We start from the raw sequence: 15,323 nt of genomic DNA, 5'->3' as shown, positions 1-15,323 counted from the left end.
TATAATTAATTAAACTACCTAGTGTAGAAATAGTTATTTTTTATTGTGAAAATTATTAATTTAACAAAATTAAACAAAATAATACATTAATATAAAATGATGTGTGATGTCCACAATTTGTATGATGATCCTTCGAAACAACGACAAATGTTAGGAAAGTCAGTCACTACTCGAATACATAATGAGATAAACGAATCAATTTTAAATAGGTCTAAGAAATTATCATTGTATAGGAGTGAAGGACATAATCGTACTAATTATTCATACACACAAGTAGATTACTAATATAGTTTTTATTTTTTATGTTTTTCTTTAACTTGTATTATTTTATATTAATGTATTATTTTGTTTTTAATTTTAGCATGTATTTTTATTAATAGATTAACTAAATTTTAAATAAAAAAATATTAAAATAATATAATATATTTTAAAAAATAAAATATTAAAAAATATATATAACACATAAAATAAAATCATAAAAATATACACCATATTAAATAAAAGTATTAAAATTATTTATTTGACAATTAAATAAATAAATTTTTTTACAATTTTAAAAAATTAGAAAACAAAAAATATAACTGTAAAAAATTTAAAACTTTTATAAAAAAAACAAAAATTTTATGAAAACAATTTTAATGTTTTTTTAGGAAAAAAAAAAGCTTTTACGACTTTGAAGTTATAAAAGCAAAAAAAAAAAATAGATTACAACTTTAAAGTCATAAAAAAATTAAACGAAGTCGTAAAATTATTTATGACTTCAGTTTTAAAAAAGTCATAAAAGGTCGTATAACTTCTAACTTAGAGGTGATAATGTCTGTTATGACTTATCCCTTTGGAAAATTATTTAAAAGTGACCCCAATTGAAAAAATGTGAGAAAAAAAATACCCCTCTTGATAAAAAAAAATCGATAAGTCATTTGTCACAAGCACAATATTATAGAATAGATATTAAAAAGAAATTAATTTTTAACTTGCTATTGACTTGTGGATTCAACTTTCAATACAAAATAAGTTCATGAGAATGAGGTAAAGATGCCAAACTTGGAAACCAAGCAAGGAGACAAAAAACTATAGAAAAATATAGTTGACTTTAATAAAGTTAATAGCGACAACAAAATAAGGAAGAAAGAATGATAGAGCATAAGTAATGGGAAGATTAAACTAAAAAAGGAGACATGCATTTGAAAATTTAAATTATATCTAATATAATTATTCTTATTCATTAATGTTAGTTGTTATTCATAAGTTAGTTTAGTATTGAAAATTTATAAGGATTTAGCAATGTGCCTCCAATTTATGGTTCTTTTTTGTAGAAATTGTACATATTTTCTTTATTGTGTGATTTTATAGGGTAGAAACTTCATTTTTGTGACCTAATGTTGAATCCAACTCAGTTTCAGGCTAAAGAAGAGAAGGTAAAAGCTGCTGATGACTCACTTAGCGAGGCATCCAACACGCAGCTAGCCCGCCTAGTGAGGACGTTGTCTCTTCTCGCGCTTAGCGGGCCCAAACTCACTTAGCGGAATTTCACTTACTCTCACTCAGCGAGACATGTTCCCTGAGTGAGCCTTCGGAAGCTGAGAAGTCCAAGAGCCTTTAAAACACTGAAGTTGACGGAAATGAAAAGACAATTGGTTGAGAGCAACAAAGAGAGTTTGACTTCGTGAAAAATATAGAGATTTAGGGTTAAGAGGCTGGAGAAGACATTCTCCATCATTTTCTTCCATTTTTCCTTAACCAAAAATAGTTTTCTTCTTGTATTTTGAAGTTTTGTTTGTAATGGAAGGCTAAAACCTCTTTGTTGGGGAGTTACTACTGAAACTTTTGATGTAATACTCTTACTATCTATTTAATGTTATTTTTTTGTGTTCTTTGCTTCTATCTATGCTTATTTTACATGTTTGTGGCTTGATCACCCAGTTGTATGTGCAGTTAGGCTTTTTAGTATTGGAAAATGTTTTAAAACCTTAGAACTTGATAGAGCAAGCTAAAAATTTGTATGTCTAGGAATGGAGTGCAGTTATCTAATATATTTTACACCGTAAGCTTAGTGTAACTCTTTTAAAACAAGTTTGTTGAAGAATCAAGAGCGAAGGCTAAGAGAGTTAGGCTCATTCATGTGAGGAATCATGGTTTGAGTAATTTCTCAGTGTAAGAACACTAGGATAACGTTAAATAGAGAAAAACATATTTTATACAACAAGAGAAATTCAGTAGGACACTCCCCAACGCTTTTAACTTGATAGTTGTCACCTTTTGTAGCTTTGAATATTTTGTTCTTGTTAAATTAGTTTAATAGTGCAGAACTCAATATTTGTTTTATTTCAAACTTTGAAAGTGTTTACATATTGAATATACATAGTTTAGGTGAAACAAATTTCATGTGGATACGATACGCGATCTTACCATTTTATATATAATTGTGCGAATCGGTACACTTGTTAACCACCCGAACAATTAACAAGAGTAATAAAATATTTAAATTTAACTTAAAAATATATAATTAATTAAATTACCTAGAGTAGAAATAGTTATTTTTTATTGTGAAAATTATTAATTTAATAATATATATTTTCATGCAAAAAGGTTACTATTATATATTGAAGGAGGACATATCACATGAGAATAACTATCTTATATGAAAATTAGAATGATTAATCTCAATCGTTAGATTAAAAAATTAAGGTTAAAACATTTTAAATTCAAATTAAATCTTCATTTTATCATAAAATCTTTACAAGATTTTATGATAAAAAATCAAATATCTTAAAAATTAATTTATGACGTCCTAAGATATTTTAAACATATCATCATCATCATTATAAATATCATTATTGTCATGACCGTCATCGCAACTATCATCATGATGGTTAGTCGTTATTATCAACATGAATATTGTCATCGTTAATGCTACCATCAACATCATGATTGTCGTCATGACTACCGTTGTCGCTAATAACATGATCGTCGCCGCTAATGCCGCCGCCCCCGCTGCCACAAAAAAAAAAGAGAGAGAGAGAAAATGTTCCGGACCACGTCCTTGTTGGTATCAGCTTTGGGAGGGCGGATGACAATAGAGAATTTTTCATCATCTGAAAATCATGCATTGAAGCTCTTACAACACCAGATGATAAATTTCCAGAAAAGTTATTTTAGTAATTATAAAAAAGTTATTTCTTATTCTGACTGTGCAAGGTTATTGAAAATAATTTTAAGGTAAACGTGGACGTCATTGTAGTATAAGCGTGGCTTTTTTTTTTTTTGACAGAGATAAGCATGACTTAATTCGACTGAATCTATACGAAAAACTCTCTTCATTTAATTATGGTCGAATTCTTAAGTCTTGAATTTTGGAGTTGGATGACATGTACAGCATGCCATGTAGTCTCACTCTCACTAACATCTAGCTACTTGACGTACTATAGATTATTAGTACTTATTTTATATTAATTTCTCATTGCATGGAAGTTTCACTTGCCCAATTGGCAAAGGCTGCGTGTATAATTAGATATTCATGTTCCCATTTAATAGAGTGAAACTAAGATTTTTATTTTTGCCGCGGCTGTTTAATACAAGTGTTGTGGCGTGTTCAAAAAGTGGCATTTTTCTATGCTTTAGATCATCCGGCCTAAGAATAATGTGGTTAGAAAATCTGGGCAGCAAAAATGGCACTAATTAATATTCCGACGAAGAATATCATAATAGGTATAAACACACACACACATTCATAGGTTTCCTATATGTGAATGCAAAGAGTGCTATTAACAGGGATAAATCTCATAAACTTGTCCCTAAAGTATATACATGGTCGAAAGGATACCTTTTGAATGCCTAAATATTACGTAGTACATAACTACATAGTGGTTGTGTAGTTTTATTTTAAGCAGTAAATAAAATGAAAATAAGGTAATCTTTTATAATTATTTATAAAAATAAAAATATTTTTCTGGAACAAACAAATTTAATAAATTTGTGTCTCCCATTACTTAACTGTCTTCCACTACTCTTCTTGACCTCTACAAATTATATACAAAGATTTTTTCCCTCATGTCATTTCATTTGGCCTAATTTTTATCACTAACCTATTCAAATGTTTATTGACCGTGACATGTCATTTAGCCTAATTTTTCTTACTTTTCTCGTTTAAATGTGTACTCCCATTGGCTAAAGTATAAAGTAAGAATAAATAAGATCTAAGGCTAATGTCCCAAAGATCGTGCTTCTTTTATATTAAATTTCTCTTTGTATGTCTGCATCTGAAAAGTTCATGTAAGTTTAATTTGACCAATTAGCGATGGTTGCATATAAACATAAACACATTAATTATTCACATTTACATGCATGGCGTGATACATTTTGATTTGTACTACACGAGTGATGTGACTTGTATAAAACCTCTTTCAAATAATTTAACAGTGTTACCCCTTTCAGCCATAGAATAAGGAGAAAAAATGTGCAGATGGTGCCCAGAAGGTGTGGCTAGCTAGAAAAACAGACAAGAAAAGTATGTTGTGGCACGGCCAAAAAAATATCTAAGCTGGAGACAACTACAACAACGTTATTTGATTTTGTTAAAGATTAAATTTTAGATATATTATCTATAATGAGATACCTTAAGCTTTTAACAACTTTTCTCAATTCTTTCTTAGTTTTCTTTTGTTGAGTTCTCTTTTTTTCTGGATTAAAAATCATGCAATTTAATTTTTCTATTAATTCTTCTAGTATTTTTTTTTATATTCAAATTACCTTAATTAATTATACAAAAGAGTTTAGTTAAGTTGATTCAGTAAAATACATGAGTTATAATAAACTCCTAGTACTTATTTTCGATTCCTAATATTGTTAGTTCTAAAATTGTATGATAAAATTTACATTTTAGTTTGATAAGTATTTTATGATCAAAATAACATTTTATTGTCTTTCCGTTTTAGTCACCCTACCCTATATTTTATGTATGTTCGTTATAACTTTTTTATCATTTTGTATTATTGATCCAAGATATAAAAAAATATATAATAGCGATAATAAGATTCAAAACTAAGATCCAACACAAATTATCCAAAATATTTAAATTTAAACATTAGTAATATGACATATTCTCTCATCTTTACTTTCAATTTAAAGTCATATACTCCTTAACTCTTACTAAACTTGCAATCTCTAAGCGAAAGAATATTGTTAAATTTATAATTTTGTATATAGTTGCCTTCCAACGGTTCAAAATCCAATGCATTGCTCTCTATTTAAGAGCAACTCCATCTAAAATTATTAAATCCGAACTTTCTTATAAAATCAGATCTTTTTATCATCAAAGTAATTTAACTAAACTTTAACTTCAATTTAATAATTTTAAAATATTTCTTAAATAGATTATGCACTTAATATTTCAATTCATTATTTAACGAATCACTTGGAAAAAAATTGTAAGTATCACTAAAGTAAAAAAAAAAATGGAGTTACTCTTCAAAACATAGTCTGAATTACTCTCAAATATTATTTTTATAATGTTTTTAGATGGAGCAATTTAAGAGGGGAATTCATTTTTTTAAGAAATTTAAAATGATTCATGATAAAATAGCTTGTTTGGATAGAGTATTTGAAATGAAATTAAATTTTTGATTTTTTTTTTATGAATCATATTGATTGACTAAAACAGCGGGATTTCAAATTCTCTAAAAAAATATAGAATTGAAATTCTTTTTTTGGAGATGTTCACTCTAACTCACATTCTTGCTCAGGAGTCTTTCTCGTTCAACACTCACAACTATGGGTGACCAAAATTTTTATGTCTATATCGATATAAGTTATTTTTCACTGATATTGGCTGAGGTTTTTTTGGTCAGAATTTTTTTGTATGATGTCAACCAAAGTTATTTTTTGCCAATATCGACTAGGATTTTTTTTAGATGATGTTGGTTAGGGTTATTTTCTCACTGACGTCAGTCATGGGAAATTTTCGCTAACGTCGGCCAAGGATTTTTTTTTTCGTTGTCATCCAAGTTTTTTCAGTTGATGTTGACCAGTGATTTTTTTGGTCGACATTGACTAGATTTTTTCTACTGACATCGGTCATGACTAACTTTTGAGTAGACACCTGTTAGGGTTTTTCAGTCGACGTCGGCTAGGTTTTTTCAGCCAAAGCTATTTTTTAGTCAATATCGGCTAGGGTTATTTTTTTAGCCAATATTAACTAGGGTGTTTTGGCTTATGTCAACTAGATTTTCTTAGCCGACATCGGTTAGGATTTTTTTGCTGACATCGACTAGGGTTTTCTGGCTAACATCAGTCATAGCTATTTCTTAACCACATTAGCTAGGTTTTTTGGTTGATGTTGACTAGGGTTTTTTCTGCTAACACCAGCTAGGTATTTTTTACCGACATCGAACATGACTATTTTTAGTTGACATCGACTAGGTTCTTACAATTGACATCCACTAGAGTTTTTTCGATCAACATCGGTCAGAGTTATTTTTTAGCCAACATCAACCAAGGCTATTTTATAGCCGATGTTGGGTAGGGTTTTTTGTCCGACATTAGTTATGACTATTTTTTAGCCAACTTCAATTTGGGATTTTTCGGCCAACATTGACCAATGATGTTTTTCAGCTGACATTGGGTAGGTTCTATTAGTCGGCATCGACCAAGCTATTTTTTAGTTGATATTGGGTAGATTTTTCTGTCAACGCCTGCTAGGATTTTTTAGGCCGACGTTGGCTAAAAATTGTCTTGATCAATGTTGTTCGAAAAGACCCTAACCGGTGTCAGCCAAACAAACCCTAGCCGGCGTTGGTAAAAAAACCTAGGCAACATTAGCTGAAAAATAAACTCAACCAACGTTAGCCAAAAAATAGCCCCAATTGATGTCAGCTGACAAATATTCTCGTCATACTTTGACAAAAAAAATCATATTTGATGTCGACCGAAAAATAGTCTTGGTTGATGCCGGTTTAAGAACATCACTGGTTGTGGTTAGGCAAAACAACCCTAGTTAAAATTATCAATATTTTGTATTTATAAATTATTAAAAATTGAAAATATTTTTTAATTAATATTTCAAAATTAGATTGTGTTTATTTTCTATAAATTTTAATATTAAAATTTCATCTATTTAAAATATAAAATTGAAATTTTGCATACGGAGGAAATTGAATTGCCCTATCCAAACAAAGAATTTAAAATGGAAGAAATTTGAATTGATTTATCTAAACAAAATATTTAAAAAATGAAAGAAATTAAAATCAAAGCAATTCAAATTGTAGATATTTTAAATTCTTTGAAATTTTGAAATTCATAATCCATAAGGTTAGAGTCGGTTGTGAAGATATGGCCAGTGGAAATGCCCAAAGGTTGCTGTATTAGTTTTATGCATTTGAGGTTATAAGCTGCCATTTCTTGGCCGTCCAAATGTTTGGTGACCCATTGTTTCTTATATATATATATATATATATATATATATATATATATATATATATATATATATAGAGAGAGAGAGAGAGAGAGAGAGAGAATAACGTGTATGATATTTCCACCCATAATGAATCATAAAATTATACTGGCTCATAGGAAAAATAAAATATTATCCATTCAACTTGTTCTTATAAAACCAATTCTATAAGTGGAAAAATAACTTGAAATTAGAAACTTCTAACATTCTTACAATTGGACAATTCTAATTAACATATTTTTTTAAAAAAAAAAAATCATTTTGAAAATGACTCTCAAGTTGAATAACAGTTTTGTGGGTACTAACAAATTTGATAATCATCACTACAAGAAAGGGTCATCTTAATCACAAAACCATTACATAAGAATCATAAGCAAAGTAGTCATCATCTAATTTAGTAAAGTCCACATAACAAATAATTTCATTGACATGATGACAATTATATATGTGCAAGTGCAAATACACATAGAATAATATGTGATCATAAGCAAGTTAGTCGACATCTAAGTTAGCAATGTCCTGCATCTTTCCTATGAAAGACCGATTGGCTTTCACAGGAAACATCATCAATTTCACATAAACAGAACATACATGTTTCTTACTAAGCATCATTCCCTAAAGCAAAATTAATAATCATTTTATTAAGAGACCAATGTTTTTTCAAGAAAATACTCACATCTCGAGGATATTATTATGCATGGCAACGTACTTGACATATCAAAAACATAAAAAGCATTCCAAACTTAATTCATTTAGTAATCAGAAAATGGTTAAAACAATTTCTTTAAAATAGGCACAAATTTAATATAATTCTTAGAGCATTTGACAACCCTCCTTGACCTAATAACCTTCTAATGGCATCCAAGCCTCATTGCGAAGCCCAAAGGTAAGGTTAAAAAGATAACCTGGAGTCCAGGGCCGTTTATTTTAGGTTTTAATAAAATTTATTTTAAACCGTTAAATATAAATAAAATGTTTATATTAACTTAATCATAAATTTTATATTCAAATGTCACTACAAAATTGATCTTGGAACAAAACCCAACCAGCTATAAAACAGATTAACCCAAAGCACGATGTTCAAAATCACCATCGACCCAAAATCAATAGTGAGCTCACTCTTACCAACCATCAAAAGGCTTTTTTTCTACAATTTACAATAATAATAAATTTCATAAAAGAATAATTATTTCTCAATAATAAATTTCATAAAAGAATAATTATTTCTCAATAATAACGTAAACAATTTGGGTAATTTGTATTAAAAATATATTTTAGGTTCAATTCTCAATCCCACCATTTTACACCAAAAAGAAAAATCCTTTTTGTTCTTGAGTTCTATCAATGGACTTTCAATCATCCATGACGATGATCTCTGATTCTTTTATATAAGAAAAAAATGTGCGAACCCTTCACTTATTACTTTTAATTTAAAATTGACCATCAAATTCACTCTGGCATGCGACGAATATCGAACCAACAATTCATGGAAGAGGCTGGTTTTATAAAACAAAATATGGTAGCAAACATGCATTTCAAAACTGAAATGTTGAAGCAAATTCAGAACTATAATCTATTATATTGGCATCTGAATAGATTTACAGCAAAATTGTCTCATGAGGAAAAAATATCAAATTCCTCAATAATCAGCATCATGTAGAAATCAAATTAGTGTACAACATATGAAGAGTAAGGGCAAAACTGTGAGACCAATATTTCTGTCTGCCAACATGATTATGAGGCTGCAGCAGATGATCTTTGTGTCTTCAATCCAAACAGATTCTCAAACAACTTCGGAGCCATGGGAGGAACATTGGCAGGTAGTGGGGCCATAAAATTTACTATCTTTTCGTGAACATTATACCTTCATCAAATCATTCAAAAAATTATTCATTTCATAAATTACGGCAAGATATATATACAACGGTAAAGAGAAAAAAAATATAGCAATCTTTCAATACCTTATCTTCCGACTTTTTGAGGCGCGACGATCAACAATTTTTCTTTTCTTTGGTTGCATTCTCTTCAAAGCATAAAATGCTTTCTCTGTACAAATAAATTGGTAGAAAATGAGAAAAATGGACTTGCACTCTTAAAGAAAGCAATTAAATATTATTTTTAGGGAGATAACTGAACTATTTTGTGGTTAGAGAAAGCAACATACGTAAATTTCAGCCTCTGAAAATTTACAACTGGCTGTTTAGGGGAACCTTCGTGCTTTTTTTTTTACTATTCTCACAAGCTTGGCATAAATGGCACAGTTTTCAGAAGCAGCAAGCATTATGAATCATTCATATTTTATATATCCCAGGGAAATGCTAATAGAGATCCCTACAGTACAAGTGCAAAACCTAGACCATATAGAAAGTTCAATATCAAAACCATCGTGATGGTGAGTCCAGCTAAACTTAAAATCAGCCATTTGGACCTGTTAAAGACAGTGTGCCTTTTGAAGCCTTTATGCAACTTAAAACTATGCCAAATATCACTCCTAAATGCAAGAAAATATTATTATAAAAAAATAATCAGCCAAATAGAAAAGTGTTTACCAGATGATGAAGGATCAACTGTCTCAAAAAATTCTTTCAATAATTGTTGATAAAATTCAGAGTCATCCAGAAGTTCAGGATCACCATCAGTACATGTTTCCTGCAGAGCAAGGTAATCAAAATTAAGAATTTGCTTAGGATTGTGAAGGGAGGTTAAGATTGTAAATCACAAATTGTAAGATCACCCACCCCCACCCCCCCAAAAAACAAAAAAAAAAAAAACAAAAAACATACACAGCTAAGCAACATGCTATAATGAAGAAACTTGCACATAAGTGATAACGAAGCAACAATCAGAAAATACTACTGTACAAGACTTACCGCTTCTTTAGGTTCACCAACAACCTCTGGAACCTGGAGACATGTGGCAGACAGTGACAAAGGTAAATAAATCAGCTTTTAACTTAACATACTCCTTAAGCCTGTTTCAGCCAAATATGGAATATGCAGCACAATATAAAACAACTAAAGATTAAGAGAATGACTTACAGATAAAAATATATTAACATCTGATCTTCTCACCCGCATCTGCTTGATTAGTCTACTGGGATCTCTCATATAAGCAGCGACTTGATTGCTAATATCCTGTGTGATGGAGCAATAAAATTAGCATTAAATACTCACCTATCACATAAAAGAAAAATCCCAAGACCAGTTAAAAAACCTGACCTGATTAAAAGCATGCAATTTGCCCTTAATGGCAGCAGCACCAGTAGTCACTTGTGTCACCCGCTGCCATTTGTTGATTGACTTGTCTCTGAAAGATGTTATACTGCAAGATACAATCATGAATAGCATTAAATGCATAATGAGTCACATAACAACATATTTAAGATAGAAATGTAGATTAAGAGCAAAAAATGTATAATTTGAGAACTTTCAAGCATTATTGATGCAAAGAAAAGGCTCATAAAACAAAACCTATAAGTCTCAAGCTGCAACATGTTCATAGAGAAAATGAATGTGTAGCAGAATACTACTGCATTTAGAAGATTATGAAAATACCTCTTGTGCATCTGTGAAATCTGTGACCACTCCTGATCAAGATTGCCATCCAAATGCTTATAAACTTCTAAATCTTTTGATGAACCTTCTGAACCTTTATGAAGAGGGTGAAAAAGTTCATTACTTTGAAACAATATTCAAGGTTCAAGCAAATTTGCAACCAATATTGAAATTCACATTAGAATATTAACATTAACAACATAAAGCAATGATTTTCCTAAGGTTGTCTTAGAGATGAAAAGTCAAGTATGGAGAGTTTTGTAACCAGGTGTGCCAACAGAAAATCGGGAAACATAAGATAGAGAAAGAACTTATCACAGTTTGACCTAAAATCAACTATAGTCCTACAGAAAGAATACTTTGCCAGTCCTCCATTCCCCAAACATTTATTATACCAACCTCATCTAAAACCAGCATTCAAGGCTTTGATAACATTTTGTAAAGTGTTAGTGTGTCACAACTTTATCAACTCCAGTAATTACATTTTCAATAATTTTGCATATGGGCATATATATCTTAAAATGAAAAAAGAAAAAGTGGTGGACTCTTCTTGTTTGGTTAGATGTTTCTCTACATGCTTTCAACCATAGTAAAACAAGATATCAGGGCTAAGAAAGGGGGGAAAATACAACAAATGGAAGACTCCACTACGGATAGATAACTCTTGCACCCGTATACTTCTTCCCCACCAAAAAACTTATCAACTTAAGACAGAATCATGCCCCACTTCCAACTTTTCCTTCTCTCAATTCTTCCAACCATTTTCAGCTTGATGACTACTTTTTTATTCACAAATGTGTTCACCTTGATTAACCAAGTTGGTTAAAGATTATAATAGGAACTTGGTGACAAACATCAGATGCAAGTCTTCCAAACGGGTGAGTTGCTATATGTTTCAAGTACATACAACATAATATATTAAAATGAAAGTGAAGCCCAGTCCACATAACAGGTACATCAAAAAGAGAAAGAAAAAAAACAAAAATCCCTTGAATAAAATCCATATTCCTAAAGCAACTAAAATGCTAATTTACAATTTCTTACGAGAAATGTGCTATTACACAACCCTCAATAGCAACTCCAAAGATATGTCAACAAGCATCAAAGTAAACAAGGTATCAATCAAGCACAAGATAAATCATGGAAGAAACTAGAAAGAAAAATAAGAACAATAGAGAAACCAGTTTACCAACTATGGCTTGGGTAATTGATGGATTCTTAGCAAAGAGAGCCTGGAACAAGGAAAAAGATCAGTGACTATGAAATCAGTGGTCAGATATATTATTTATATAGATAGATAGATAGATATAAAGGAGGGATCAAGTTACTCCCATTAGAGTGACTTGATCCCTTCTCATATACACATGCGCGCGCACACACACACACATATATGTATGTATAAAAAATATAAAACTTCATATAACAAGAGTTGGTGAAATATAGAAATGAAACATTCAGCACAAACACACCTTGTCCACTAAAACATGGATATGAAACAGACTTGAAAAAAAATTCTCATTCTCTTATTTTTTATTTAAGTTTCCAGGCAAAAATCGCACCTCTTGCAGTTCCAATATAGAATCTAAAGTCTCTTTGGATGAAGTCATCAGATCTGAATATGCTACTCTAACTGTCTCATCAGTTTCACAGAACAAAGACTTGATTGATTCCTGCAGAAAATTTAATTTAGTTTTACCATGTTTAGCCATGACATTCAGATAAGATAAAATAGTAAATCACATTAAAACAGAGGTAGGAAAATACCTGTGGTAACCTATTGGAGCTTGAGAAAGGCTTCTGAAGCAAGAATCTAAGCTCAAGAATTTTGTACCAGAGGGCCTTCAGGTGAAACAAATTTTGGTTATGTTATTACTTATTACAAACTCAAAGCAGAAGCCATGAAAATGATACTGAAGAAAAGGTGATAGGTAAAACTGAAAACATCTATGAACGAATTAAGGACTAATAAACATTCTTCAACATACTACAATGAAAAGCAAATGGAGAAACAGAAAATTAAATTAACGGCAAAAGAATAACTGAACACAATAGCCTATAACATAATGGGAAGAAAAAAAAACATTAGCCAGGGTACAGGTCAAACAATAAAACTGCACCTTCTGGCTTTTCACAGCTTGACCCTTAAGAAGATCTTCATCCTTATGATGCTTCAAGTTCTTCAAAGTATCTCTGAAGGTAGAAAATTAAATTTGAGACCTCAGAAGTCTGTAACATTCCACATTAACATAACTGGGAAAGCAATATCTTGCAGATATTTTGCAATGCTTATGAACATATGTGAGAACTCTATGTCAAAAAAGACAATGTTATTCGTAAGCAATACAACAACACATTGAAGAACAAAATGGTTAATAATAATAAGAAACATCCTAATGGGACAATTGTTGTTGATTTGGTAGATAAATACAACCACAGCTGACAATCTCAGTTAAAAATAATTGTATCATGATCCATTATTCCAAGAGCCTGATTCATTTGGTTACCTAACAATAGCAGCAAATAAAAAGATTAAAATATGCAGTAAACTTTAGTCTCTCATTATTATATTTGATACAACAAAATATATTTGATCTTTGACACAAATTAAACTTAATGCTCATTACAAATAACACTAGTAAAACAAGTACAACAACAATAAACCCTTATCCCACTATGTGAAGTTGGCTGCATGGATCACACAATGCCATTCGGAATGGTTAAAAATCAACTAGTAAAACAAGTACATTAAACCAAAAACAAAGACTTCACTGAAACTTGTTAGTGACATAATTCCGAAATGTTGAATATAGCAATATAGTTGAACGTTTCATATGCAATATAAACTAAATATATATCAAATGTTAAATGGAATCTCACAGCTCCTGGTGATGAAGATCTCTATATTCTTTCTCAAGCTGTTCCATCTCATCATTCTTCCATTCACCATGCTCTCCTGTCCCATCTTCATCATCTGTTACTTCCTCTCCATGTTCTTCCTCTTCATCCTCCTCCTCACCATCATCATCGTAATCATCCTCCACCTACATCAGGAAAACAACCCTTAATCAAAATTCATAAGGAAATCACTAACGTTATATAATTATTAAACAACAAATTAAAAAATCTAAAATTTTGCAGCAATGAATACCTCTTCATACTCCATATTATCGTATTCATCTGAATCACTGTCCCTTTTTCCTCTTTTTCTAGATTTCTTGGCAGATAACCCCATTTTTACACCTAAATTTAAAATTGTAAAAAAAATAGCACATTAAGTAGCAATTAATTAACTACAATCACAGGTGTCAACGGAGAATAAACTGGTAGTTAACCATGTGAAACTCTGATCATGCAGCTAAATTAGCACTAAACCAATACTATACAATCATTACATCAAAAAGAAAAGAAACAAGACATAACTACAAATATGGTAATCAGATGCTAAGAACAAGAATGTCTGAATTAAGAAGTAAGCAAACGGTACAAAACAGAAAGCCTCAAAGCTAATAAAGTAGTGGAAAAGAAACATTAAATTGCAAAAAGCAGGAAGAATGAAGACCTGAAGAGGTGGCACGGTGGGAGGCTGGGAACGTTTTTCACGGTTCGGTCGTGATTCGTGAAGTGAGAAGAATGAAGACTGAAGAGGTGGCGCGGGTCGCGGTGCCGCGAAAAGCGATGGCGCTGCAGTGGTCGTAAAGTGAGAAGAAAACCCTAGGGAAGCCAGGCTGCTGAGTGAATGAGTGAGGAGTGCGCCTAGTGACCAATGGGCTACGTTTTTTACTCTTTCTATTTACACCGAATTTGCTAAGTACACCTCTTTCTATCTCTCAATTATCCATTATACCCCTTTCCTTAAGAAGTACACCCCTTTTATTTTTCACAAATGTATTTCTGGAATTACATATACCTATTCTATAAATGTATTTCTGGAACTATGATTCTTAGTGCTAGAGATATACTTCCAGAATATGTATATATTTTTTAATAAAATATCACTTAAGAATTAAAATGATTGACAAGAAACTTTAGAAAAAATGTTAAACGTTTATCTTATACTCATGTTTGTTAATCTTATTTTCATTATATCATTAGTATTCTTTAAATCCTATCTAAAATTTTATTTTCATCTTATCTTTATCATCCTTTAAACCCTAATTTTAAAATATTTTTATCATATATTATTCATATAATATTGCATTTTCATCATTATTATACAATATTTTGTTTTTTCCTTCATGTAACACTATGTTTTAAGGTATGTTCATCACTAACTTTATATATTGTACACCTTAATTACAAAGCACAACTTTTGACAATGATTT

The 15,323-nt window shown here is 30.6% G+C and overlaps 1 protein-coding gene across 1 annotated transcript; it reads right to left on the bottom strand.

The window, feature by feature from the left end:
- Positions 1 to 9,006: 9,006 nt before the first annotated feature.
- Positions 9,007 to 14,754, bottom strand: LOC100820157 (protein AATF). Its single transcript, XM_003552454.5, has 14 exons — positions 14,561 to 14,754; positions 14,150 to 14,241; positions 13,879 to 14,042; positions 13,119 to 13,191; positions 12,766 to 12,840; positions 12,561 to 12,671; positions 12,191 to 12,233; positions 11,002 to 11,095; positions 10,666 to 10,768; positions 10,486 to 10,581; positions 10,318 to 10,350; positions 9,997 to 10,096; positions 9,409 to 9,493; positions 9,007 to 9,311 (listed from the first exon to the last, which is right to left on the bottom strand). Exons 2-14 carry the CDS (start codon positions 14,231 to 14,233, stop codon positions 9,182 to 9,184), a joined length of 1,191 nt encoding a protein of 396 aa, XP_003552502.1. The 5' UTR covers positions 14,234 to 14,241; positions 14,561 to 14,754; the 3' UTR covers positions 9,007 to 9,181.
- Between the last annotated feature and the right edge of the window lie 569 nt (positions 14,755 to 15,323).

Source organism: Glycine max, chromosome 18 (assembly GCF_000004515.6).
Source record: "Glycine max cultivar Williams 82 chromosome 18, Glycine_max_v4.0, whole genome shotgun sequence".
Classification (NCBI taxonomy): domain Eukaryota; kingdom Viridiplantae; phylum Streptophyta; class Magnoliopsida; order Fabales; family Fabaceae; genus Glycine; species Glycine max.
The sequence above is the reverse complement of the archived record's forward strand: the minus strand, read 5'-3'. Positions and strand labels throughout refer to the sequence as shown.